General features: G+C 42.7%; 1 protein-coding gene across 6 annotated transcripts in view; it reads left to right on the top strand.

Moving 5' to 3' along the window:
* The window catches only part of EPB41L1 (erythrocyte membrane protein band 4.1 like 1), a 111,417-nt gene that overhangs the window by 36,359 nt on the left and 47,303 nt on the right, over positions 1-27,755 (top strand). For 3 of the 6 annotated variants that reach the window (XM_075277533.1, XM_075277531.1, XM_075277534.1), the window contains exons 3-7: positions 17,679-17,861; positions 18,278-18,421; positions 18,543-18,647; positions 22,334-22,376; positions 22,568-22,643. In XM_075277533.1, coding sequence (XP_075133634.1) covers positions 17,703-17,861; positions 18,278-18,421; positions 18,543-18,647; positions 22,334-22,376; positions 22,568-22,643 — 527 coding nt within the window. In that variant the 5' untranslated portion in view covers positions 17,679-17,702. Of the gene's footprint in view, positions 1-17,678; positions 17,862-18,277; positions 18,422-18,542; positions 18,678-22,333; positions 22,377-22,567; positions 22,644-27,755 lie in introns of all 6 variants that reach the window. The other 3 variants (XM_075277532.1, XM_075277529.1, XM_075277530.1) reach the window with 1 other exon arrangement.

Here is a 27,755-nt window from a genome sequence, read left to right as displayed (position 1 = left end):
CGTGTCGGGTCTGTAACTATGGCGACCGCCATAGCCGCCGGGTGTCTACTGCTTTAAGCAGTAGACAACCGGCTCTAATGCCTCCGATCGGTCCCCGGACCGATCGGAGGCATTAACCCCTCCGGCGCTGCTGTCAAAGGCGCCGGAGGCGCCATCTTCCCGGCGGCGCATGGGCGCCGCCATTTTGGCAGGGATCGCCGGCTCCTGGAGCATGCTCCAGGGCCGACCCCTCGTTGCCATGACAGCCGGGAGCCTTGTTAAGGGCTCCCAGCCAGTCTGCAAATTCTCTCTTTTGCAGGCTGGTGTATACAGCCTGCAAAAGAGATGATGATTTTTTGCAATGCATTGCAATGCATTAGCATTGTAATGCATTGCATTAGTGATCAGACCCCCTGGGGTTCAGCACCCCTAGGGGGTCTAATAAATGCAAAAAAAAAATAAAAAAAAAAAGTAAAAAAATATATAAAAAAAATATAAAAAGTATTAAAAGTTCAAATCACCCCCCTTTCCCTAGAACAAATATAAAAGTAGTTAAAAACTGTGAAACATATACATGTTAGGTATCCCCGCGTCCGAAATCGCCCGCTCTACAAATCTATAAAAATATTTTTCCTGTTCTGTAAACGCCGTAGCAGGAAAAATAGTCAAAAGTGCCAAACCGCCGTTTTTTCACTGTTTTAATTCTGATAAAAATTTGAATAAAAAGTGATCAAAGCAATAACATTTCCCGACAATGGTAGAACTAAAAAGTACACCTGGCCCCGGAAAAAAAGACGCCCTATGCATCCCCGTACACCTATGTACAGTGGCGTAACTAGGAATGGCGGGGCCCCGTGGCGAACCTTTCACATGGGCCCCCCCCCCCCCGGCTGACGCCGAAAACCCCGCACGACCCCACCCCCCGCATTCCTACGCACACTATTACGCTCCATAGTGGCCCCTGCACACATTATTATACCCCATAGTGGCCCCTGCACACATTATTATACCCCATAGTGGCCCCTGCACACATTATTATACCCCATAGTGGCCCCTGCACACAGTATTATACCCCATAGTGGCCCCTGCACACATTATTATACCCCATAGTGGCCCCTGCACACATTATTATATCCCATAGTGGCCCCTGCACACACTATTATGCACCATAGTGGCCCCTGCACACAGTATTATGTCCCCATAGTGGCCCCTGCACACAGTATTATGTCCCATTGTGGCCCCTACACACAGTATTATGCCCCATTGTGGCCCCTTCACCCACTATTATGCCCCGTTGTGGACACCCATTAACAATTATTATACTCTGGGGTCTTTTCAGACCCCAGAGTATAATAATCGGAGACCCAGGGGAAGAACACGATAAAAAAAAACACTGTAACTTACCTGTCTCCCGACTCCCCACTGGCGGCCATCTTCAATGACGTCAGGGACGTCATGTGACCGGGAGCCTGCGTCGCGACGCATAAGGACGCAGGCCCCGATCATGTGACGTCTGAGACGTCACACAAGTAGGCCGAAGCCTGCGCGGAGCCTGGAGAGGTAAGTAACACAGTTTTTTATGTTCAGTTACCTCTCCTGCACTTCCGAACATTATACTCAGGGGTCCGAAAAGACCCCCGAGTATAATAGTGCTTGTGGGGCCCGCAGTGTCACTTACTGATCCCGGCCCCTGCCAGGATCGGTAAGTATATAGGGCCCGTTAGCGGCTGGAGTAACTCCAGCCGGAAACGGCCTATTAAAAAAACCCAAAAAAACGCAGCGGTAGCGGCTGCCACCGGGCCCCCAATGTCCCGGGCCCTGTGGCAGCTGCTACTGCTGCTACCATGGTAGTTACGCCACTGCCTATGTATAAAAAAGTTACGGCCGTCGGAATATGGCGACTTTTAGAAAAAAATTTTTTTAACACCGTTTTGGAATTTTTTTTAGGGGTCAAAATGTAAATAAAACCATATAAATTTGGTATCCCTGGAACCGTACCGAAACACAGAATACAGGGGACATGTCATTTTGGCTGCACAGTGAACGCCGTAAAACCAAAGCCCGTAAGAAAGTCACAGAAATGCATTTTTTCTTCAAATCCACCCCATTCTGAATTTTTTCCTGCTTCCCAGTACATTATATAGAATAATTAATGGTGGCATCATGAAGAAAAAATTGTCCCGCAAAAATTAAGACCTCATATGACTCTGGGAGCGGAGAAATAAAAAAGTTATGGGGTTTAGAAGGAGGGGAGTCAAAAACGAAAAACGAAAATCAAAAAATGCCATCGGCGGGAAGGGGTTAAAGGGGTGCCCATTTATTTTTTAATTTATGGCCTATGCTTAGGATAACCTATAAATATCTGATCGGTAGGGGATGACGCACGGTTCAGAAGTTTGGGCACATGTCTGCTCCCCGTACTATGCAGTGCACTGAGCCTGAAGCAGTTACCTCTGTGCCCTGTATGGTGGCCAGGCGCTGGAGCTCAGAACATTGTAGAGTATGGGAACTAGACATAACCCCAAGCAGCTGATTTGTCAGGGGGCCCAGTTGTCAGCCCCCCACCTATCACATATTTATAGCCTATCCTAAGGGTAGACCATCAACTAAAAAAAAATCATGCACAACCCCTTTAAGGCTTCAAGGTGCTAATGAAACTTGACACAAAAGGCACTCATCCTTGTCTGCAGATGATTGTCTGGTCTTACATCCAAGTCGTGGTTCAAGGCGTGTTTGTGGTCTATAGTGGTGCTGCCTAGAGGCAGACCTTCCAGATTCGGGCATACATTGAAGGTGGCTCCCTAAAGTATGGACCGCTTGGTGGAACAAAGAATGATCATACATTTAGGCTTTGATATTGGTGGGTCTATGGACGTACTCTCTAGCCTCATTCCTGGATGGTCTCCATTGCTTGAGAACTACCTTAGCAGTTATGAAAGGTTGTAATTTGTTTGGGCAATGCTGTGGGGTCTGCGGGCCATTGCACCACCATTGGAAAGTGCTCCAATTCTCACAACTGGCAGAACCATATAGATGTTTAACCAGTTTGTAGCCCACCCAGTAACTACGTCATTGCTTACCTTTTTGGATTAACCCTTTGATTTCGTAACCTATGTGATGATATGAGTGTAAAGGTGGCCATACACATTAGATGAATGAACATACAACCATCTAATATGGGGAAAGGTCTCAACTCTTCCTAGAGGTCTGGGAAAGAAAGGTTGGATTTTAACATTCACGATCCTTTAGCCACTGTAGCAATGGATTCCATTTTGGTGAACTCGAACCATCCCTTGTATTAGATCCACCTCCATTTACCTGAGCGGGACCCAGGAAGGTCGGCTGATTAATAGTATATAAAGGACAAGGTTGTGGTGTTGATCACGGCCTCAGAAAATCCCTCTACTTTGATAATATGTTCGGCATTTTCCGAACAATAAGGTATTTTCACTAACACAAAAGTGAATGTGCTTTGATCGGTCGAGTGCTAATAAAAGCCTCGGGCCATCCTTGACTTTCCTCTTTTATTATCGCCACTGCTATCATTATGAAGTCAATTAAAATAATTAGGATGTGTACGTTGTCATTTTATATATTGCGTATATACTGGTATATTACAAGGCGCTCATGTTTTGTTCTTCCACTAACCCTAACCCTACGGTTCTAGTTACATTTATGGAAATAGGATTGTAGAGAAATACGGTTATGTAACCAGGGAAATGTTTCATGGCATCTGCTATGTGGCTGCTCTTATAACTAAAGGAGATATGATGATATGATGATACAATATACGCAAGGAAAGCCTCTATGGAAGTTGTTATGGCAGCCATATTGGATTGTCACCAATGGCATATCTACCACTGAGGCAGAGAAGGCAACATCTATGGGGCTTGTTAAGGGAGGGGACCCATGAGCCCCCTCTTACAACTCTTTGACCTCTTTATATGAATAAGTATTGTAAATCTTTCCACCATTTTCCATTTATAAAGATGTATAAGAGTCTATCCCATTCTAACTTTTGCTTTGTGGTCACCAAAGGAGGGGTAAATATTACTTGGTGCCCGTTCAAACCAATGGGCTGTTGTAAGACATGAACATGGCAGTGAAAGACTCCCTCTCTGTAGATGCCTTCTGCTATGGCTAGGATCGGGACGCTGAAGAGACAACAACCTACCTCTCAAAGTCATTCGGGCTGATAGAGATAGTTAATCTATGGACGGGAGATAAATGTCCATTGCCATTGCCACAACACGTTGTATGGAGCCCCCCGTTTCCATACCCTTACACTATGCTCCAAATGGCTGATCAGTATTATGTATCACACCCCACAAAATCTGATATTCTAAGGAAAGGCCATCAGTATAGAGTCTCGGGGAACTTCTTTAATGTAAACTGTATCTCTGGCACAAAGGTACTTTATATAAAATGTTAGATTATGTTTGCATTGACAAATCTGAACAATGAAGGTTAAAGTTTTGCTTATTAATGGATACAAATGAAAGACTCCATTCTCTTCGACTTCACTGTTAAAGGAAAAAACTAAAGACCCTTCCATCTGCTTTCTGTTTTATTAAAGGGGTTATGCCACAAAATGTATTTATCCTCTATCCCTAGTGCACTGGAGATAACAGAGTGCTGTACTTCTATCGCCAGGGCTCCCATTGAAGTGAATGGGATGCATTCTGTCCTGCACCTACAGTGGTGGGAGGGACACCCACGTTTCTCCGAATCAGTAGGGATGCAGCGGTCCCAGGGACATAGGATAAATCATTCATGGCATACCCCTGTTTAAAAAAAAATAAATTCTGGAACTTACATATTGATGGTGTATCCTACAGATAGGTCATCAATATGTACAGTAAATCCTGGAAAGTTCCTTTAATGCTGCAATCTATGTTATTTTAGTTGTTTGATTCACAGATCTGCCCTGAATTGCCAATTTCTGGACACTTTATCATGTTATAGTCAATGAGATCCTTCAGGTTTCCTTTGTGGGCGTTAGTTTTGGGGTCCATATTTCCGTCCTTCTGGTCATACAATGGACCAAATGAACAGACAAAGCAGTGCAGATGAGAACTTTAGCGTTCATTGTTTAATCCTCTAAAGCAGATATTGTACCATTAGTGTGAACGCAGCCACAAAGCTGTTCTCTAGTCTATCTCTGGTGGATCTGTATTAATACGGTGGTCTCTGGGGAATGTCTCAGACTCCCTTATGAAGATGTGTTTTTGTTCATCTTGGCAAATATTTCATGAAAATATTATCAATTCTGTTTTGCTAACATTGATCGGCATACTGGTGGTTATATACATTTACAATCAGATGTTTCCATACCAACCCCGGCCTGGAATAAGCTCAAAGCTTTTATGGAGCAAAAGTCATTGTGACTGTGGACTCAGAAGCATGTGATATCAGTGATAATCTTCCGATAAAGCGGGATGGGTGTTTCCTGCCAGATACTGAAGATTTGGTAAAATATCTCCTTTTGTAAGTCAGTAGGAGTGGAATAGACATTTAACTACGTGTGCACTGTACCTAAGAATATCTAAAAGATTCTGACACCCATAAAAAACCTACTAAATCTGATTCTATACAAGGTGTCAAATAATTTACAGTTATGATTATAAAAAAGGAACTTAGAAGACGGCTATTAAAGGGATTGTCTTACGACAATTACATCTTCTATGAGAGAGGTGCCCTGGCTTGCAGAGAAGGGTTTAAAGGGTGTCTGTCAGGTCCAAAATACCTCCCAAATCAATAGTGCCATGTAGGGGCCTTTAATAAGAGTAGAAACATACCTCTGTGGCCACAGTGTAGGGATAATTATCTTTTATGGATATGCAAATCAGCCTGCAAGTGCACTGGGGGCGGGGACTGATTTAGAAGTCCTGTCTACAGACAGCTGTAATGCAGGCAGAGCCTGGCGAAGTCATTCAAAGCTAAAAAGGTGTCTGTCGGATGCAATTCCAGAGGGTAGCCAAAGTATTTACACCTGTCTGCAGGTAAATCTGGGATGTCAGGTCCATGCTGAATTCAGCGCACTGGCGACTTTCCTGATATGTGCCTCCGGGCTAGAGATATCGGTGCTGTTAGTTTTGGCACCGATTTCTGCCCACTGTCAGAAGGGTTTTCCTGACAGTCTAGCTGGGCTGTGAGGAATGACCCTCCTGACAGTACCGTCCATAGAGTAGTACTGGGGGCATTACTCACAGCTCAGCGTCATTCCTGGGCAGTAATGAACGCCCCCTCTGACCGTACAGGGCTATGGTCGAGTACCTGACAGCACAGCTAGACTGTCAGGAACGCCCTTATGACGGTGGGCAGAGATCGGTGCCAAAACAAATGGCACCAATATCTCCATCTCGGGGCACATAACGGGAAAGCTGACAGCGCACTGAATTCAGCACACTGTTGGATTTCTAGCGAAATATAAAATCGCATGTGCAGAAGGTCATGAAAAGTCCTCTTTAAAGTAAAGTACACCCCCACAACAATGTCCAAATATCTTAATACAGCATATGGAATAGGAGTTGTCTTGACAATTTCAGATTAGGGAATCACATATGCAGCAAGTTCCTGATATATATGAATCCCTATTGGAAGAGGGGCGGAACACAATAATGGGAATTAGGCTCCTGCCATTATATTTATTAGAAACCAAACTTTCCTGCCACTGTTATAAAGAGAGGGAAGGGTTACCTCAGAGGGTTTGGTACTGTGCATGGATTTTAGTGGATAGTACCACCTCATCATCTCAGAGATGATGCCAAATATTAGTTGTTTTGCTAAGGAAGGAACACTTCCAAAATATGTGTCCTCATCCTTAGAAGGAGACAGCAGACTCTTTCCTCCTTAGTCTGGGAGAAGAAGGAAGCAGCAGCGCCCTGGCAAGTTTGCTGGTACAAGTCAGAGACATGTCATTGTTGCAGTCAGGATAGCCTTGCTCACTTTTTGGGACCAGTATGTACACTGTCTACCAATAAGTATTTGGACACCCATGCAAATGAAGATATCTGCGGTTGTGATGTACGTCACACCTTCCACCGTTAAATAGAAAACAGCATTGGCATTAGTCACATGCAAGATGTCACAAAGTGCAGAGTTGTCCGATTTCGAGAAATGAGTAATTGTGGGGCACCACAGAAATGGTCGATCCTTAAGGGACATAGCAAGCGAACTGAATTACCCAAAATCAAAAGTGGCCTATGTGATTACCAAGTGGAAGGTGAACGGTGATTGTCGGAATGTGTCCCGAGTCGGCAGATCCCCGAATCTGGGAGATAGAGACCGACGAGTGCTGGCCAGAGAAACCGCACTCAAGCGATGGCTCACATACACCAGGGGTGTCACCAGGCATCCGGGAGTATTGTGTCGCTCAATACCAAATGTGATAGACGCTACCTGACTCCAGAAAGTACAATCACCCAGCTTCTTCTCCAGACTTGTGGTTCCACAAGACTTTGCCTCCATTTCCTGGAAGATTACTGCTTGTTACCTGCCTTACTTTAAGTAAACCATGAGTTACCGTATGTTGTTCCACCTTCCACTTGAGTCCTCTATCCTGCATTCACCATCAAGGGCACTCCGACCGCCATCAGGGTCACAGAGGCTTACTATAGGAATATTATCACCATCATCCACACCGCCAGCCCCCTTGTCATTCCTTCACTTAGTTCCGGTATTTGTCATTCACCTAATGCCCCCATCTTGCTCTATGCAATTAGGTCGTTTCCTGCAAGTGACAAAAGTTAGGCCACAATACAATATTAGAAAAAAAATATTAATTCTATCTATGCAAATTTCTTCGTATACATGTAATTGTCTACAAAAAATCCCTGATTAGAGATGAGCGAGTACTGTTCAGATCAGCCCATCCTAACAGCACGCTCCATAGAAATGAATGGATGCACCTGGTACTTCCGCTTTGACGGCGGCCGGCCGCTTAACCCCCCACGTGCCGGCTACGTCCATTCATTTCTATGCGAGCGTGCTGTTCGGATCGGCTGATCCGAACAGTACTCGCTCATCTCTACTGATAATCAATATTGCAAAAAAATAAAATAAAAAATTCATTACAAAGGTATACTATGGGCCACATCACGTATTGAAGTTTCCAATATCATAAAGGAACTGAGTCCACTAAAAATATCATATATTGCCCTTCGTCGGAAAAAAAAGACTCAATTAAATTTAATGCCACCCAATAACACACATAATAAAATCTAATTAACGGAGTGTGGAAATATTTAGAGTTGGCATAAGCTACCTCTCCTATAATTGATTTTATATCGCTGTCTAATTAAAGTGAGACGTTATTGAGACGGTGAAAGCGGGAGATAAAGGGTGATGGAAATGTTGTGGTGCCAGGTATAATTAAAACATTACCGGATATTTACCGCCATTGCATTAAGTGCCGTCTTTTCTATGGTCCTAGATATTCACACAGCAATATCCATCTCCATTTAATCTAGAAGATTGGATTGTAGTGATGGGACTGATCATTATACCACCCACATAACCATTCTCAGGTATTGTAGCTTGTAATGGGGAAATAGATGAATGAGGTAGACAAAGTGGAGATCAAGTACTGTGAGGTTATTACCGTATATACTCGAGTATAAGCCGACCCGAATATAAGCCGAGGCCCCTCATTTTACCACAAAAATCGGGGAAAACTTATTGACTCGAGTATAAGCCGAGGGGGGGAAATGCAGCAGCTACTGGAAAATATCGAAAATTAAAATGGTCGGAGTTTTTGGGTGCAGTAGTTGCTGGGTGCTGGGGAAGGGGAGGGGGTGTTTTGGTTGTCTGTCTGCCCCTTCCCTGAGCTTGAGGACTGGGTATTTCTTCCCCCACTTGGAATTCAGTCTGGCTGAATTTAGGGTATCTGCGGTGCTCCTATTAACCCCTTCCCGACAGAACAGGAGCACTGCAGATCCCCTATATTCAGTAGACCGGGCACTGTCAGACACAGGGATACCTAATGTGTTTGTGTTTCACACTCATTTTCTACTTTTGCATGTATTCTAGGGAAAGGAGGGATTTACAACTTTTATTTTTTTTAAAGCTTTTTTTCCCCCCACTATTTTATGGGAGATTCTGTACATTGATATTGTGGCTGGTCATAGACCCCCCCCCCCCCCCCCCTAAAAAAAAATAAAAATAATAATAATTATTTTTTTTTTTTTGCTGACTCGAGTATAAGCCGAGGGGGGCTTTTTCAGCACAAAAACTGTGCTGAAAAATGTGGCTTATACTCGAGTATATACGGTAATACTTCATGCTTTGGACATGACGGGGATACCATGTCGGTTTGTATGAAGATATGTGAAGAAGAGAAGTAGAAAGAGGTGCTTATAGGGCAGGATATCAGATAATAGTAAAGGAGGGTTATACAGTATGTATCCCGATAAGGGGCTCACCTTGGAAGCCTATGAGAATCAGGCACAACACTAAGATTATTAAGTCACCAGTCTAGTTTAGGTTCATTACTGTTACAAACACTAAGTTCTAGCTCCATGGATGAACTACACATTTAGGTCAGAGATTGGATCCTACCCTGAGAGGGAAGAGTGTCCTGGTCTCAGAAAATGGGATCAGGTCATGTGTTTGGTTCTCATCATGTAGGTTCTGCATAAAGTTGTAGTCCACCCCTGAAGTCATCTCCATTAGAAGTTGACTTGGTTCCTATCACTTGCTACTAAAGTCCAGTGTTGATCTGGAGTGCTTGGGGTCCAGCAGTAAAATTCATCTTGGGGTCCCTCTGTACAAATATTACTGAACATATATTCCCAAATTCCAAATTTTTTTTCTTATATTTCTGTAGTAGCTTACTGCCGAGCCCATGTTTCTATCCCGGGTTCCTGTCAGTAGTCTGCTGACTGGCTCTTGAAAAACATGGTAGTCATTGAAGCTAAAGGTTGGCTGAACTCTACCACGGGGGCACATGTCAGACCTTAACATGCCCAATGTTTTGTTGCCAAAAAAGATAACCCCCTGCCAACAGCATAGTCCACTCTCTATGTTGCAGACACAAAGAATCTCAACTAAGCCAAGGATACGTGTTTAGGGTTGAGTCGGAAGGAAATCCTGTTGTCAGCTATAGGCACCGTATATAGTGAGCGGATACATGATATTGTGGTCTTGTTTTATTCCTAAAAGTTTCTGGCTATGGATAGATATATATTTCTGAGTGTCCTACAAATTCATTAACATACCTTCAAAACAAGCCTCAGCCTTCCCTCTGAAGAGCTATATATAGAATTTTACAAGTTAATGTTTCGTACAAAAGCATTTTTCATGCATATTTTGTAGCTGTTGCTATGACAGTTGTCTCTGCTCGCTGCTGAGCTGTGAACATTATAATAATGCCGGACATGGTTCCTTGTTTGTTTATGGAGTCTGTAATACTTAGATTAGCAATAGCTGTCCGGCCTATGTGTACATGTTATGACTTCATCCAACCTAAGAGAACATTAGGGTGGGTTGGTGTATCACCCGAATATACTAATCACATACATATACAATCCTATGAAAAAGTTTGGGCACCCCTATTAATCTTAATCATTTTTAGTTCTAAATATTTTGGTGTTTGCAACAGCCATTTCAGTTTGATATATCTAATAACTGATGGACACAGTAATATTTCAGGATTGAAATGAGGTTTATTGTACTAACAGAAAATGCGCAATATGCATTAAACCAAAATTTGACCGGTGCAAAAGTATGGGCACCCTTATCATTTTATTGATTTGAATTCCCCTAACTACTTTTTACTGACTTACTGAAGCACAAAATTGGTTTTGTTACCTCAGTGAGCTTTGAACTTCATAGCCAGATGTATCCAATCATGAGAAAAGGTATTTAAGGTGGCCAATTGCAAGTTGATCTCCTATTTGAATCTCCTCTGAAGAGTGGCATCATGGGCTACTCAAAACAACTCTCAAATGATCTGAAAACAAAGATTGTTCAACATAGTTGTTCAGCGGAAGGATACAAAAAGCTGTCTCAGAAATTTAACCTGTCAGTTTCCACTGTGAGGAACATAGTAAGGAAATGGAAGACCACAGGGACAGTTCTTGTTAAGCCCAGAAGTGGCAGGCCAAGAAAAATATCAGAAAGGCAGAGAAGAAGAATGGTGAGAACAGTCAAGGACAATCCACAGACCACCTCCAAAGAGCTGCAGCATCATCTTGCTGCAGATGGTGTCACTGTGCATCGGTCAACTATACAGCGCACTTTGTACAAATAGAAGCTGTATGGGAGAGTGATGAGAAAGAAGCCGTTTCTGCACGTACGCCACAAATAGAGTTGCCTGAGGTATGAAAAAGCACATTTGGACAAGGCAGCTTCATTTTGGAAACAAAAATTGAGTTGTTTGGTTATAAAAAAAGGCGTTATGCATGGCGTCCAAAAAGAAACAGCATTCCAAGAAAAACACATGCTACCCACTGTAAAATTTGGTGGAGGTTCCATCATGCTTTGGGGCTGTGTGGCCAATGCCGGCATCGGGAATCTTGTTAAAGTTGAGAGTCGCATGGATTCCACTCAGTATCAGCAGATTCTTGAGAATAATGTTCAAGAATCAGTGACGAAGTTGAAGTTACGCCGGGGATGGATATTTCAGCAAGACAATGATCCAAAACACCGCTCCAAATCCTCAGGCATTCATGCAGAGGAACAATTACAATGTTCTGGAATGGCCATCCCAGTCCCCAGACCTGAATATCATTGAACATCTGTGGGATGATTTGAAGCGGGCTGTCCATGCTCGGCGACCATCTAACTTAACTGAACTTGAATTGTTTGTCCAAAATACCTTTATCCAGGATCCAGGAACTGATTAAAAGCTACAGGAAGCGACTAGAGGCTGTTATCTTTGCAAAAGGAGGATCTACTAAATATTAATGTCACTTTTCTGTTGAGGTGCCCATACTTTTGCACCGGTCAAATTTTGGTTTAATGCATATTGCACATTTTCTGTTAGTACAATAAACCTCATTTCAATCCTGAAATATTACTGTGTCCATCAGTTATTAGATATATCAAACTGAAATGGCTGCTGCAAATACCAAAATATTTAGAACTAAAAATGATTAAGATTAATAGGGGTGCCCAAACTTTTTCATAGGACTGTATGTAGAGTACTACACAAGGCTTGCTTACGTCTCCAATACTTACAAAGTCCTGTATGAATGGCTGCCCCAAAACAGAATGTGAGATGGGGACGGACCTGTGAGACATGAGAGTCTGTCAGAAACCAAGATGTTAGCAGCAGACCCTTCAAAGGGGCTCTATCAGCAAAATTATGTTGATAGAGCCCCACATATGTGTGAATAGACTTTAAAAAGGCCATTCAGGCATTGCTAATGTTATTATTGTTATGTTAATATTGAACTACCCCCCCCCCCATTTTAAAATAATATCCTAAAGAAGAATATGATAATCATACCTTATCGTGCACGCTGGGCGGGCATGCACGGTCCGACGTCATCTTTAGCCACGCCTACATCTTCTTTCTTTTTGCAGCGATGTCCTCGGGTCCCGTCTTCCTCGTCTTCTTCTTCCAGCGTCATTGCTTGTAATCTTGCGCGGGTGCAGTAGCAGGGATACTGAGAATACTGCACTGGCGCAGGATTACAAGCAATGACGCCAGAAGGAGAAGACGAGGAAGACAGGACCTGAGGACATTGCTGCAAGAAGAAAGAAGATGTAGGCGTGGCTAAAGTTGATGTCGGACCATGCATGCCCGCCCCGCGTGCACGATAAGGTATGATTATCATATTCTTTTTTAGGGTATTATTTTAAAATGGGGAAGGAGGGTAGTTTAATATAACATTAGCAATGCCTGAATGGCCTTTTTAAAGGCTATTCACGCATATGTGGGGCTCTATCAGCATCATTTTACTGATAGAGCCCCTTTAAGTCCTGTGAATTATGAAGAACGGCCTTCATGGATCTGACTGGTTTTTCCAGTACATACCACAGTTGCTTGATCAGATAGAGATCTGAAGAATTTGAAGGCCAAGCCAGCATCTTAAGCTCTTTGTCATGTTCCTCAATCCATTCTTGAACAATATTTATAGTGTGGCAGGGCACATTATACTTTGGAAAGAGGTCACTGCCATTAGGGAATACTGCCAAGGTGCACTTGGTCAGCAACAATGCTTAGGTATGTATTAAAGTACCATCCACCAAAATGCTAGGTTTCCCACCAGAAAATTACCCAGGGCTTTACATGGCCTTCTTCCTATAGTGCCTCAGTTATCCAAGTAACTGAGGCACCAGCACCCGGCTAACCACATGGGAATGTGATTCACCAGTCCAGGCCAATTTTTTCTATTGGACCATGGTCCAGTTCTGATGCCCATTACGTACAATATACCTGTATTATCAACTATTGGAGGTGCCCAGGCATCACTATGGGCTCAATGCTCAATTGGTTCGCCTTACCTTCCCACGTGCATCAGTAAGCCTTGGGGTTGTTGGTTTACCAGTTGTCCTTCCTTGTAGTACTTTTGCAAGGTATCAACTACTGCATACTGAGCACACCCTATAAAATTGACTTTTGGGATATTTTGTGACCCAGTCATCGAGCCATCACAGTTTGGACCTTGTCTAAGTTACCCAGATCCTTACACTTGCCCATTTTTCCAATTTACAACACATCACCTTCAAGAACTGACTGTTCACTTGCTGCCTGCTATATACCCCTGACTAGATCCATTGTCACCAGATAATCGATGTTATTCACTTCACCTGTCAGTGGCTTTTCTGTCCTTTCTGATTAATGCTCCCAGTGTTTCCAGGATTTTTCTCAAGATATTCTTATTTTCTCTAAATACTGATACTGGGCTACCTATTAGGTTCACCCTGGTGTGTCTGGGATAGAGACTGAACATATTAATATATTAATTCCATATAAGCAGTGAAATAAGTGTCTTGGACTACAAGGAAAAAACCTTGGCCAACACAGGAAGACTATACAGATCCTTGAGGATTCACTACATTAGTCTTGCTTGCTGTGGAAATTAAAATTTCTGACCTCTGGACCTTGTCAGTGGTTCTATGTAATTCACATATTAAGCTAGTCTTTTAAGGGTTGCTTCACATAGCTGCGATTCAGGCCAGGAAACTCGGTCCATTTGGACAGATTTACTAGGTCAAACCCAGATCTGCTTAAAGGACAGAGTATCCTTTATTCCCTATCCACGGGACAAGGAATAGTTGTTTGATCACGGAGGCCCGATCGCCAGGACCCAAAGTCCTGCTTTGTAAATGAAGCTTTAGAGTGCTTGTGTGACCGACACTCCAATTACTTCTATGGGGCTGCGGGCACTGCTAGAGATTACATTCCTAGAAGCCACAAAAGAGTGAATGGAGAGCACTGTCGTTTCATGATCTCTGGGGGACCTGGCGATTGGGAGGAGGAGTATATGAGCTGTGACATCATCTACTGTCAGTAGTGGATATAAAGGGTGTTATGTCATGTTAACTATAGAGGTGCATCTCTGGGAACTCCTTCAAGACTGTTGTAAGACCATTTCTGGTGACTACCTCTTGAAGCTCATCAAGAGAATGCCAAGAATGTGCAAAGCAGGAATCAAAGCAAAAGGTGGCTACTTTGAAGAACCAAGAATATAAGATATATTTTCAGTTTTCACACTTTTTTGTTAAGTATATAATTCCACGTGTGTTAATTCATAGTTTTGATGCCTTTGGTGTGAATCTACAATTCTCATAGTCATGAAAATACAGAAAACTCTTTGAATGAGAAGGTTTGTCCAAACTTTTGGTCTAGACAGTAACATTAGCATTAAAGGTATCCAATCATTGGAATCCCATTTTTTCTCCCTAATATGTAGCAATAGCCTTAAGAAAGGCTATTCTTCTCCTACCTTTATAAGTCTTCTCCGCGCCGCCGTTCCATAGAAATTCCTTTTTCTTCGGTATGCAAATGAGTTATCTCGCAGCACTGGGGGCGGTCCCCAATGCTGAGAGAGAAATCTCCAGTGACACCTCTATCTTCATCTGGAATGTCCTCTCCCTGCGTCTTCTTTCAACCTGGGTTTCAAACTTCTAGGCTCTTCCATTGCACCTCGGGCCTACACCAGCTTACTGCTCCCCGAGTACCGGAGGAAGAGACGACTGCGCATGCCTTTAAAATGGGATTCCAATGATTGGATCCTTTTACAAAGTCATAAAAAAATCTTACACAATAAGTTTTCCATTTTTTTAAACATATTTTTTAAGAATTTTTTTATGATTTTATTTTTGTAGAGGACATTTTTCTGGCCCATTTCTTGATAATTTGTGCACTTCTTATAAGACTGATGCTAAAACAACAGATATAACAGACTTTTATTTTTCCATAACCTATCCAATGAAGAACACATTTTGCGTACAGATGTATTGAATAGTTAGGGGTGGACAGTGTTAAATTTTAGCAATGGTGATAATTTTTCTTTCCCCAAGGCTGACCACATTACATGTGTAGAAGAATGAGGAGCTAAGTGAGGATTTGTCATAGACTCTCCATAACTAGCTGTCTCGTACTGCATTTAGGCTAGGATGTGATAAATGACCGCGGTATTACCGTGTATCCTGCTTGGCACAGAATGCCAATATTCTCTTATAATACAAAAGACAAAGAAGATTACAAAAAGAATGGGCAGAAAATAGGTGGTGGGCTAAATAAGAAGAATAACCAAATGAATGAAGACTGGTTTGTTTGTAGATGAAGGAAAACAACACAATGTAGGAACAACAAAGGGGAAGCCAATGGGAAGCATAGAGTGTATACTGTATACATATATAGGAGGTGTGAGGCATCACAGGCTGTGACGCTGTGACTGCAGCATGCATTAATAAGGATGAGAAAGCAGGGGGATGGGGGTTCTTGTTCTTTCACACCCCCAGTCAGCCATGCAAAGATATCTGTGTGGGTGTAGTAGAGATATTTTTTTTCTGTGCCAATCGGGGGGTAAAATACAGCAAAGAGCAAGGTATGAAAATACTGACGAAATTCAGTACAGTTATTTCTTATTCCATTTTTGGCATGAAAAGAATACTTAGCTATTCAGTGACATTGATAGGACTTAATATGAGAACCTCTATAATACATGTGATATGGACTGACTGCAAATTATCAAGAGATGATCATACAGCAATTCATTACTATGTAGAGTATAGTGATCCCATATAACATCCAGTGATCTCCTGACTACAGATTATCAGGACAGGATTAGATGGTGCTGGGTATATATATATATATATATATATATATATATATATATATATATACACACACACACTAGCCTCTGCCCGCGACTTCGTCTGCATGTTGTCGGCGTCGATGATCCGCCTATATTCAGCAAATTGCTGCCGTCGATGGTTTGCCTGCTCCGGTGTTTCAGCAGCTCTTAAGCTGTCCTAATGCTGAATTTCTTCCTCACGCCGTGCCTGTGATTGTTCTAGCATCTCAGCAGCTCGCTGGGAAGCCATATAATGAGCATGTTGTTGGCGCCGATGATCCCCCTCAGCTCCGCATGAGGAGAACTCTGTTGACTTCTGGCTACCTTCATAGCTCTTGTTGTTTTAGAATTTTGCCACAAATTAGATTTAGTTTTTCCCTGACATGATTAAAAGTAGCAAACGGGTTAAAGGTGGATTAAAGGTGTTTTCCCATCCAGTCTGTCAGCACTGGAGCAGATCAGATAATATGCAAATGCAGGTACACAATGGACTGAGGGTTAAAGAGGACCTTTCACGCTGTACATTGTGAGCGGGGAGGAACTCCCCCTCCCCTCCTGATAATACTTGTCTATGGACGAGCTGTGTGAGCAGAGGGAGGGGGCGTTCCTCCCCGCTCACACTGTACAGCGCGATAGGCGCTGCTGTGAAGAAGGACGTACCTGACAGAGTGTCAGGAACGCCCTTTTAACTGTAAAGAGCTACTGTACCGGGACCGATAGATCTTTACCCGGGGCACAGATCGGGAAAGCCGACAGTGAGCTGAATTCAGTGCACTGTCGGCTTTCCAGCAGTATATAGAACTGCTTGTGCCCCAAACCATGAAAGGTCCTCTTTAATGAAGTGTTTACATAGAGAGAACAGACATGACTACCAGAACCTGAGATAAGGCTGCTGTAGGAGCAGTGTAATATAGTATGTGAACATAAATTCATAATAGTCATGAAGTAATTTACCGGGATAAAAAGCCTATGTTTTAATCGAGGTTACAATCTATCTATGTGCCAAATTTCATTCAAATCCGTTCGGCCATTTTTGCGTGACCGAGGAAAAAACATGCAAACACACAAACTTTCACATTTGTAATATTAGTAGGATATAATGTCCAGTGATCTCCTGACTACACATTATCAGGGCAGTATAGGTCAGTGCTGGATTCTTATATAATACATGCCAATAGAATTTTTCCATTGACATGTCTGTACACTATTAGTATAATGAGTATAATGGTGATCAATGTCCCCCAGCTGACTTTCAGATCACTCTTTCCAGGAGTTCCTCCTTCAGTGGTACAGGCAAATGTGCCGCACTTCTGTATAACTGTATTTATTTTAGCCATTAAATATTAATATATAAAATATATAAATATTATTAATTTGTATTATTTTACTATACATTGTATATATTTTATATTTTGAATCTAATGACCCTTTTCTGCTTCCTTGCAGCCTACAACAGTCTGAGGAGTCACAATGACCACAGAGGTGGGGGCTGAAACCGAACTCAATCCTGGCGCAGACGGGCCTGCCCAGGATGGGGTACATAATCCTCCACTACTACCCCCTGACACCCCACAAACCCCTGCTAACAATGTAGACCGGTCAGGAGAGACTTTAAGGAGAACTGTGGATGTAAGTACACTGATGTACACTTGACCTAACGCCTCATGCACACGACTGAATGTGCAGTCTGAGGCTTTTCCAAGGTGGGTTCTGATGCTCCATTCCTGGACTATCCTGCTCTGTAACAACAGAATGGAGTTGAATTCCCATTGAAGTTAATGGGCCCTCAGCTGTCATAAAAAACAGACTCGGTTGTGTGCATAAGGCTTTAGTAAATGCCATAAATCATTTTATTATAAGCACGTCAATTGCAAACATTTTTAATGTTAGTCAATACAATGAATATCAATATGCTGTTTAATGGAACCACCCCTTTAAGGTGCTTATATACTAATCTGTAGGTTCTGCGGTCCGTTTTTGCAAACCCCAGAGCTCGAAGTTATTTGAGATTCTAACTGGATCCTTATTATAATTGTGAACTGTAGAGCGAAGAGAGGCTTGAAGTATCACAAGACAGAACGACACCTTCTCACAATCAGAGATCACCGCAGAAATCTTCTAGAAAACCCAAGAGTGCAGTTTGTAAGGTGACACTCCTGGACTCTTCCCAATATGAGTGTGAAGTGGAGGTAAGGAATAAACGCCGTCGGCAGGGGGTTAAACAGACCTGAAAATTTTAATGACTTAATAGTTTACGGCTCCGATCGATATTGTGAGGGTTCCTGTGACTGATGGCTTCTTCTCTTTCAGAAACATGCCAGGGGGCAGGTCCTGTTTGATACAGTATGTGAACACCTTAACTTGCTGGAGAAAGATTACTTTGGTCTTACGTTCTGTGACACTGACAGTCAGAAGGTAATGCTTCTAGAATCAACATCATCTGATGTGAGTTTACCAAACTATCCATTCTTGATGCCCCCAATAAATATGTCTGTGTTAAAGGGGCTGTCCAGGATATACAGTTTTTCCCGGAGGTTGGGGAAGGTGAAAATTAAAAAAAACCAAACCACTCACCTGTCCCTGGTGTTGCCCACCGCTGTCCAGTCCCATGGCAACTTGTGGCTTCTTCTGGCAGAAATCCTCGCCGCACGTGATTGCTGAGGCCAGTCAGAATAAATTCTACTGTGACCTCGAGCGTGGTCTATTGCCTTCTTCGTATCAGTGGCCTAAGGAAAGGAACCATGACATCACTCACATACGTCACCTGTGACCTGTCAGATCCCGGTTCCCAGGACTGCTGCCGGAAGAAGCCTTAAGGGGTCATGGGTCTGGACAGTGGTGGGTAGCACCAGAGCACCGGAGACAGGTAAGGGTGGGTTCACATCTGCGGCCTGGTCTCCGCTTTCAGTTTCTGTCTTCTATCGATAGGAGACGGAAACTCAGCAGACCGTGTGCGCCTGTGGACGTTTTGTGGTCTCGATGGCGAAACCGTTTTTTTTTAACCGGACACAAAGTCCTGCATGTCCAACCTTGTGTCCAGTTAAAAAAAACCTGTTTCGCCGCAGAGACCATAAAACGCTCACCGGCGGACACTTTGCAAACCCATTCATATGACTGCATCCATCTCCTGTCCAGTTTCTTGGGCAAAAGACGGAAACTGAAAGCGGAGACCCGGAGCGCAGATGTGAACCCGCCCTAAGTATGTTTTTTTTCTTTATTTTTTACCTTCCCTGTCCTCCAGGAATAAAACTGTGTTTCCTGGACAACCCCTTTAAGTTTATGATGTATAGGTCCCTATTCTGTCCACAATTTAGGAACGTATTTACAGTTGCTTCTAAAAAGATGCACAGTCAAAGCGGTATACATGTCCTGAAGCTTGTAACAAAATTACCTTAATACTTTGAGAGTAGAGGTCTTGCCGTTGCGATCAATATATTGCTCTCTTGTGACTTGTTACAACCATTTCCACAAATGGCATACTTGCCGAATGACAGGATGCACTTAACCATCTGGCCATGCTACATTATCATTATCTCCTGGGTTGACCGGTGACCTCATATATTTAGCTGGTAATTAGTCGTCAATGTCCGTGATAACAGCTCATTTCCTGTTCACCGTTTCATTTTCTTAAAGGGGTTGGTCAGCTTAGAAAGTCTGCTTTCAATTTGTGAATTAATAGAGAGGGAGTCTTCCCTTCGGGGCCCTCATCTACAAGAGCACCACTTGCTCTGGAGGATGCGACATGTTCCTGTATTACATAATGCTTCTTCGATTTAAATGGAAACGGTGTAATGCTTCAGAGTCTGTCAGTAGGTCTGACTTATCACAACTGCTGCATGTACTATATAGAGGACATGAAATGCAATGTAGGCATACGTGATGTGCATGGCCATGACCAAGAAAGACACAATGTAATGTCCCATCATCACAGCTGTAAGTGCCCAGAAAGTGGGACATCAGAATATCTGCTTGTGACATCATTATAATTACTTTCTGTATCTGCTGTAATGTCACAGTATACACAGTAATTTATTTGAGTGTTTATTATACCTGTACTATGATGTCATAGGGGGCATTATCCCTGTACTTTGACATCATTGTGTATATTATTTCTCTACTCTAACATTGCTGTGAAAATTATCCCTGTATTGTGACATCACCGTATTTATTATCCCTTTACTAAGACATCACTGTGTGTATTATCCCTGTACTGTGACATCACTGTGTGTATTATCCCTGTACTATGACATCACTGTGTGTATTATCCCTGTACTGTGACAACACTGTGTGTATTATCCCTGTACTGTGACATCACTGTATGTATTATCCCTGTACTGTGACAACACTGTGTGTATTATCCCTGTACTGTGACTTCACTGTATGTATTATCCCTGTACTGTGACAACACTGTGTGTATTATCCCTGTACTGTGACATCACTGTATGTATTATCCCTGTACTGTGACATCACTGTGTGTATTATCCCTGTACTGTGACATCACTGTGTGTATTATCCCTGTACTGTGACATCACTGTGTGTATTATCCCTGTACTGTGACATCACTGTGTGTATTATCCCTGTACTGTGACATCACTGTGTGTATTATCCCTATACTGTGACATCACTGTGTGTATTATCCCTGTACTGTGACATCACTGTGTGTATTATCCCTGTACTGTGACATCACTGTGTATATTATCCCTGTACTGTGACATCACTGTGTGTATTATCCCTGTACTGTGACATCACTGTGTGTATTATCCCTGTACTGTGACATCACTGTGTGTATTATCCCTGTACTGTGACATCACTGTGTGTATTATCCCTGTACTGTGACATCACCGTATTTATTATCCCTTTACTAAGACATCACTGTGTGTATTATCCCTGTACTGTGACATCACTGTGTGTATTATCCCTGTACTGTGACATCACTGTGTGTATTATCCCTGTACTGTGACATCACTGTGTATATTATCCCTGTACTGTGACATCACTGTGTGTATTATCCCTGTACTGTGACATCACTGTGTGTATTATCTCTGTACTGTGACATCACCGTATTTATTATCCCTTTACTAAGACATCACTGTGTGTATTATCCCTGTACTGTGACATCACTGTGTGTATTATCTCTGTACTGTAACATCACTGTGTGTATTATCCCTGTACTGTGACATCACTGTGTGTATTATCCCTGTACTGTGACATCACTGTGTGTATTATCCCTGTACTGTGACATCACCGTGTGTATTATCCCTGTACTGTGACATCACTGTGTGTATTATCCCTGTACTGTGACATCACTGTGTGTATTATCTCTGTACTGTGACATCACTGTGTGTATTATCCCTGTACTGTGACATCACCGTGTGTATTATCCCTGTACTGTGACATCACTGTGTGTATTATCCCTGTACTGTGACATCACTGTGTGTATTATCCCTGTACTGTGACATCACCATATGTATTATCCCTATACTGTGACATCACCATATTTATTATCCCTGTTGTGTAACTTTGTGTGTATTATCTCTATAGTGACATCACTATGTTCAATATCCCTTTGTGTAAACAATACTAAAATAATTGTACACATTTAAAGTTTTGAGCTTGGTGCTTAGGTGGTCACAATAAAGTAGAGCCCAATTAGAAGATCTTCCATGTGCCCATGGTTATTTTTACACCCCTGGGCTATTCTTATATTGCTGTATATACTGTCTGTATATTGCGGTGAGCAGTTTTGAGAGGTCAGACTCCCTTAAACCTGTACTGCAGTGGAATTGAACACTTACTGTAGGACACACTCTGAACTCTATGTTGGAGGACTCTTGTACCAAAAAAGTCTATATCAATGTACCCCTTTAATTTTGTCGGGATGTTATAAAGATGGTGCAACTAGTAACATTATAATATTTTGTGCATACAGTACCAGTGCATGTCATGATAATTTTGGCAGTGATTTCTTGGTTTGTCACATAAAACTGCTGTGAGATTCTTCTATAGTAAATTTCCCCAATTCTTCTGAAATTTCCCCAATGTGGGACTATTAAAGGATTATCTTATCTTATCTTAGTAACATTACCACTTTGGTTTTACAGAATTGGCTGGATCCCTCCAAGGAAATAAAAAAACAGATCAGAAGTGAGTGATAATCTCACACTTACCCCTGTCTTCTCTCTCTCTCTCTCTATTGGACAACTATCTCACCTTTCTCAATCTATCTTATTCTTTGCTCCAAGTTTCTTCCATCTGTATACCTCTCTCTACTCATGGTTCTCATCCCATCCGCCATGTTTGTCTGCTCATCTAACCAGTCCTACCTGTCTCTTCAGGTGGTCCCTGGACATTTGGTTTCACAGTGAAGTTTTATCCTCCAGACCCGGCTCAGCTCACAGAAGACATCACAAGGTGTGAGGCATTTAGCAGTGCTGACACAGGTGGAGTTATTGAGGAGAAGGCCGTAAAGGAATAGATAAGCTGGGCTCTATGTACATACATAGGTGTTTGGGAAATGATTCAGTATAACTTGTAAATCATCCATTTACATTCCTACTTACTCTGGGCCTAAGGGTCCAGCAGAAAAATGAACCCATTGAAGTCAATGGAAGGATTTTTTTCAGCGCTGAAATTCCACACCAAATTCCTCCGTGTGAATGGACCCTCAGAGAACAGTGGGTGGACCTATCATAGGACTCCTAGCCTAGACTAAGAAGGAATGTAATGGGACTGGATCACCATTAAACCAGATAGTGAAATCTATCACTTTTTCGGATCTGTTTTAATTTTCTGATTGTAGATTTTTTATTCTATTTCTTGTACATGATTATGGGGGCGGCCATCTTGACTGAGCTTCTTTTCTGCACTGTCAACAATGTTTACTAATATGTTTTACAGCATAGTCAGCAACAGACTGAGCCTGACTCATTGAGGGCTATGTCTATTTTTGGGACATGTTGTTTTTTTTTTTTTGTTTTTTTTTCCTTTTCTGGTGACACATTCTCCTTATAGAGAACAGTGTGTTGAATTCTGTGCCGGTATGCGTTCCGGTGCCAGAGATATTGGTGATGTTAGTTTCGGCACTGATATCATTCCACTGTCAGAAGGTCGTGTCTTTACAGTCTAGTGTCATTGTGGGACTGTGAGGAACGTCTCCCTGACAGTATTCTTCCATAGACTTCTGCTCACAAGGGCGTGTTCCTAATGTCATCGATGTTTGGCATTGAGGCGCATACTGGCTTTCTAGCCGTTATGAGAGGACATGAAAGGTCCTTTTTAAATAAATAAATTTTTAAGCTAAAATTAATCTTTTCCCCAAAATTTCATATATCATTATGATCAGCTCCTGCTTTATAGCATGCTGCACAGAGATAGGGCATGTATAACATGAAAGGTTCCCTTTAGCAAACCTGTATGGACTGAAACGGTACCCACTGACTCAATGGAGTCCACTTTGACATTTGCCTCTTATCGTCTGTTTACAGCCTTGCGGCCGCAAAATAACGCGGCGTATACGATCCAGGCTCCCATTGAAATCAATGGGAGCTTTTACGGTGCTCAAAATCTCACACGCCGTATACGTGCCAGATCATGCGGCACGTTACTCCGTGTGAATGGACCATTGGGCCGGGTTCACACGGGGTTTTTTTTGGCCAGATTTTGACGTGGAATCCGCGTCAGATTCCGGCTCAAAAAACCGCCTCCCATTGAAATCAATGGGAACCAGTCATTTCCAGAAATGCGGGAACAAACCAAAAAAGAAGCGACCTGCCCTTTCGTCAGACTGATTCAGCCACGGACGTCCACCTCGCGACACCTTCCTCCCGACTAGGCCCATTCATTTGGGCCTAAATCGGAGCGAAATGCCGCAACTGAAAGTCGGTGCACTGTACTGGCATCCAGTTGCGGCTAGCCATTTTTTGGACCGGAATCTGAGGCGGCCTCCACGTCAAATTCTAGTCCAAAAAAACTCATGTGTGAACTTACCCTTATAGTGTCCTTGTAGTGTAACAGGATTGCTAATGTTCTGTGTGAACAAGCTTCTGCTGATGGACAATTCATCATGATATATTCTATTCTTCTTCTCCATCACAGACCTAGAATAACAGAAATGTGGCAGTTTTGGATTTTTCACAAGATAGACACCAATGATACCCACAGGCTCCATTTATTATAATGGGGTCCATCAGGTTTTTGTCATGGTGTCCCTCTTATTGCATGCTGCGCTATTCTAGCTGGCATTTTTGATGATGCCCCCTGCGCAGACGTGAACAAAGTCTTGCTGAATATTTCATCATGTCCGGTCTAATAGATATACTGATGATGAGAGACATTATAGACTGTCACGAGGCTGTAGAGCTCCTTCAATGCTGTGTACGTTGGATAAACTGGTTGACAATCAATGACCTACAAATCACAGAAGAGCGATTCTGAGATGATGTACGTCCGCCAATCCCTCATTTAGATTCATGAGTTCTATTTTGCCGTTAAATAGCGTACCCGATCGAAAGGGGGGTTGCTTAGCAACACCAGGGATTCCTCTTTTATTGACTACACTAAACACCTGTAGTGTCTCACAGCCTTGAAGCGATAGACCATAACCTGGCAAAGTGCCGTTTACATATTCAGTGCTATAACAATTGACAGCATCAAGTAAGTGCTCAAAGAAACAGGGATTTACTCTTGAACTCTTGTTTGCAAAACAGACAAGCACCCATAATAATACTACAGGGATAGTATAGCATATTAGGAGGTACTGTCCATATATAGATGTGCGATGACCATATTGACGTATAGCCTGTTTACCTCCTTACGAGCACGGACTGTACAGATGTAGCTGTATATAAAGCCTGTGCAGCATCAGTCAGCATTGAAGCTTATAATTGAGGCTTTACTATATACTGGATTTTAATGATAGGAACATAGAATTTGGTTAAATAAGAAGTAAAATGCGCTCGGATTGTGTATTTGACAGCGTGTATAACCGTTACTAGGAGACACGGATGACCTCACACACCATCCCTCGCTTTTGTGCTCTGACACATCCATTTCTGTGAGCTGCATTTACTTTGTCACTAGCTGGGCATGTCACGGTGCTCCTAGGTTATGTGATTATATTCTATAATGCAAAATGCCTGTCTACGCCTGTCAAAGGGAAAAAAAAAACTAGTTTTATCTCAAATTGGTAGGAAAACATAATAGCAAATCTCTACTGAGTGCACAGAGAGCACGGCGTGTCTGTCTATATATTCTACATAGAGAAAAGTATTGGGACAACTACACATTATACACCTACATAGGTATTAATATGGAGTCACTCTCACATTGTGGGTAAAATAGCTTCCAATGTTTTGAGGAGGCTTCTAAGATTTTGGGTTATTCGGGGGGAATTTTTGGCTATTCTTCACGAAGGGCATTTGTGAGGTTGGGCACTGATATTGGATGAGAGGGCATGGCTCACAATCTTCTTTCTAATTTATCCCAAAGGTGTTCACTGGGGTTGAAGCCAGGACTGTACTGCCGGTCATGGTTCTTCCGCATCAAACTCACCCAGCCATATCTTTATGGACCTTGCTTTGTGCACTGGGGCGCAGTCATGCTGGAACAGAAAGGAGCCTTCTACACACAGCCTTGAGGTTATCCTAAGGGCTAGTTCACACGGGGCAAGAGGGGGGCGGATTTTGGCGTGGAATCCACCTTAAAATCCACCCCCTCACAATAGAGGTCTATGTAAACCGCTAATGTTTTTTTTTCCGCTAGCGGCTTGTTCCCACTCTCAGAAAAAAGAAGCGAGCTGCACTTTCTTCAGGCAGATTCCGCGGCTGATTCATCCCCGGCGTCCGTCTCGCAAAACCACCCTCCGGACTAGGCCCCGTGTGAACTAGCCCTAAGAATAGGGAAAAAGTGTGCGCGTATATGATAGCGGAGAGAAGCTGAGCTGTGTGATATATAGGGTTATATGATAGAGGAGAGAAGCTGAGCTCTGTGATATATAGGGTTATATGATAGAGGAGAGAAGCTGAGCTCTGTGATATATAGGGTTATATGATAGAGGAGAGAAGCTGAGCTCTGTTATATATAGGGTTATATAATAGAGGAGAGAAGCTGAGCTCTGTGATATATAGGGTTATATGATAGAGGAGAGAAGCTGAGCTCTGTGACATATAGGGTTATATAATAGAGGAGAGAAGCTGAGCTCTGTGATATATAGGGTTATATAATAGAGGAGAGAAGCTGAGCTCTGTGAGATATAGGGTTATATGATAGAAGAGAGAAGCTGAGCTCTGTGATATACATGATTTCTGAATAAAAAGCAGAGACTATCCTGACAGGACATCTAGGAGAGACAGTGAAAGTCCTGAATACTCCACCTTTGGAGGATGATTGGCAGCTCTCCCTGTATCACTGTGTACGCAGAAGGTTGTCCATCACAGTGAGTGGGTGGGGTCAGGATGATTCTTACCGTGTCTTATATAGGGAAGGAGTGAAGACTAAAACTAGTCAGAGTAATGTTATTAGCTGGGTCTAACAAGTGCACTTGGTGTGTGCCCATGGGTTTTAGAATACCTCTTTTTTTGTAACTTGCTTTATCCTCAGCCAGTGCACTAAGTGTTAAATTACTGATTCATTATAGTCAATGACCTTCTTGGCCAAAGGTACATTTTAGTTTATGAAGTCTGGAGGTTAAGCTGTCAGATACCTCTGGTGCCATTTATCTTACCAATTCCCACCCCAATATTAGACTTCGAATAAAGGTCCGACACCCCGACAAACATAAGATTAGCAATGTATTATGGTATACTATGGTACACTGTTTCAATATAGAGTCATTGTACAATATGATATATTACACGGTACTAGCCTCTGCCCGCGACTTCGTCTGCATGTTGTTGGCGTCGATGAGCCACCTATATTAGGCAAATTGCTGCCGTCGATGGTTCACCTGCTCTGGCTTTTCAGCAGTTCTCTAGCTGTCCTGCTGCTGAACTCATTTCTCGCGCCGTGCCTTTGATTGTTCAGGCATCTCAGTAGCTCGCTTGGATGCCATATAATGAGCGTGTTGTTGGCGTCGATGATTCGACCTGCTCCGGCGTTTTGGCAGCTGTCAAGCTGTCCTGCCGCTGAACTCGTTCCTCGTGCTGTGCCCGTGATTGTTCTGGCATCTCAGCAGCTCGCTGAGGCGCCATATAATGAGCATGTTGTTGGCGTCGATGATCCACCTGCCACAGCATTTTGTCTGCTCTAAGAACTGCTTGCTCAATCCTCCTGAGCTCCGCTTGAGGAGAACTCTGTGACTTCTGGCTACCTTCATAGCTCTCATTGTTTTAGAATTTTCTGGCAGCAAGAGCAGTGTAATATAGTATGTGAACATAAATTCATAACAGTCCTGAAGCCATGTCATTTCCAGGGATAAAAAGTAGCCTATGTGTTAATCAAGGTTACATACTATCTATGTGCCGAATTTCATCCGAATCCGTTCAGCCGTTTTTGCGTGAAAGAGTAACAAACACACAAACATCCAAA

Source organism: Leptodactylus fuscus, chromosome 6 (genome assembly GCF_031893055.1).
Source record: "Leptodactylus fuscus isolate aLepFus1 chromosome 6, aLepFus1.hap2, whole genome shotgun sequence".
NCBI lineage: Eukaryota > Metazoa > Chordata > Amphibia > Anura > Leptodactylidae > Leptodactylus > Leptodactylus fuscus.
The sequence above is the reverse complement of the archived record's forward strand: the minus strand, read 5'-3'. Positions and strand labels throughout refer to the sequence as shown.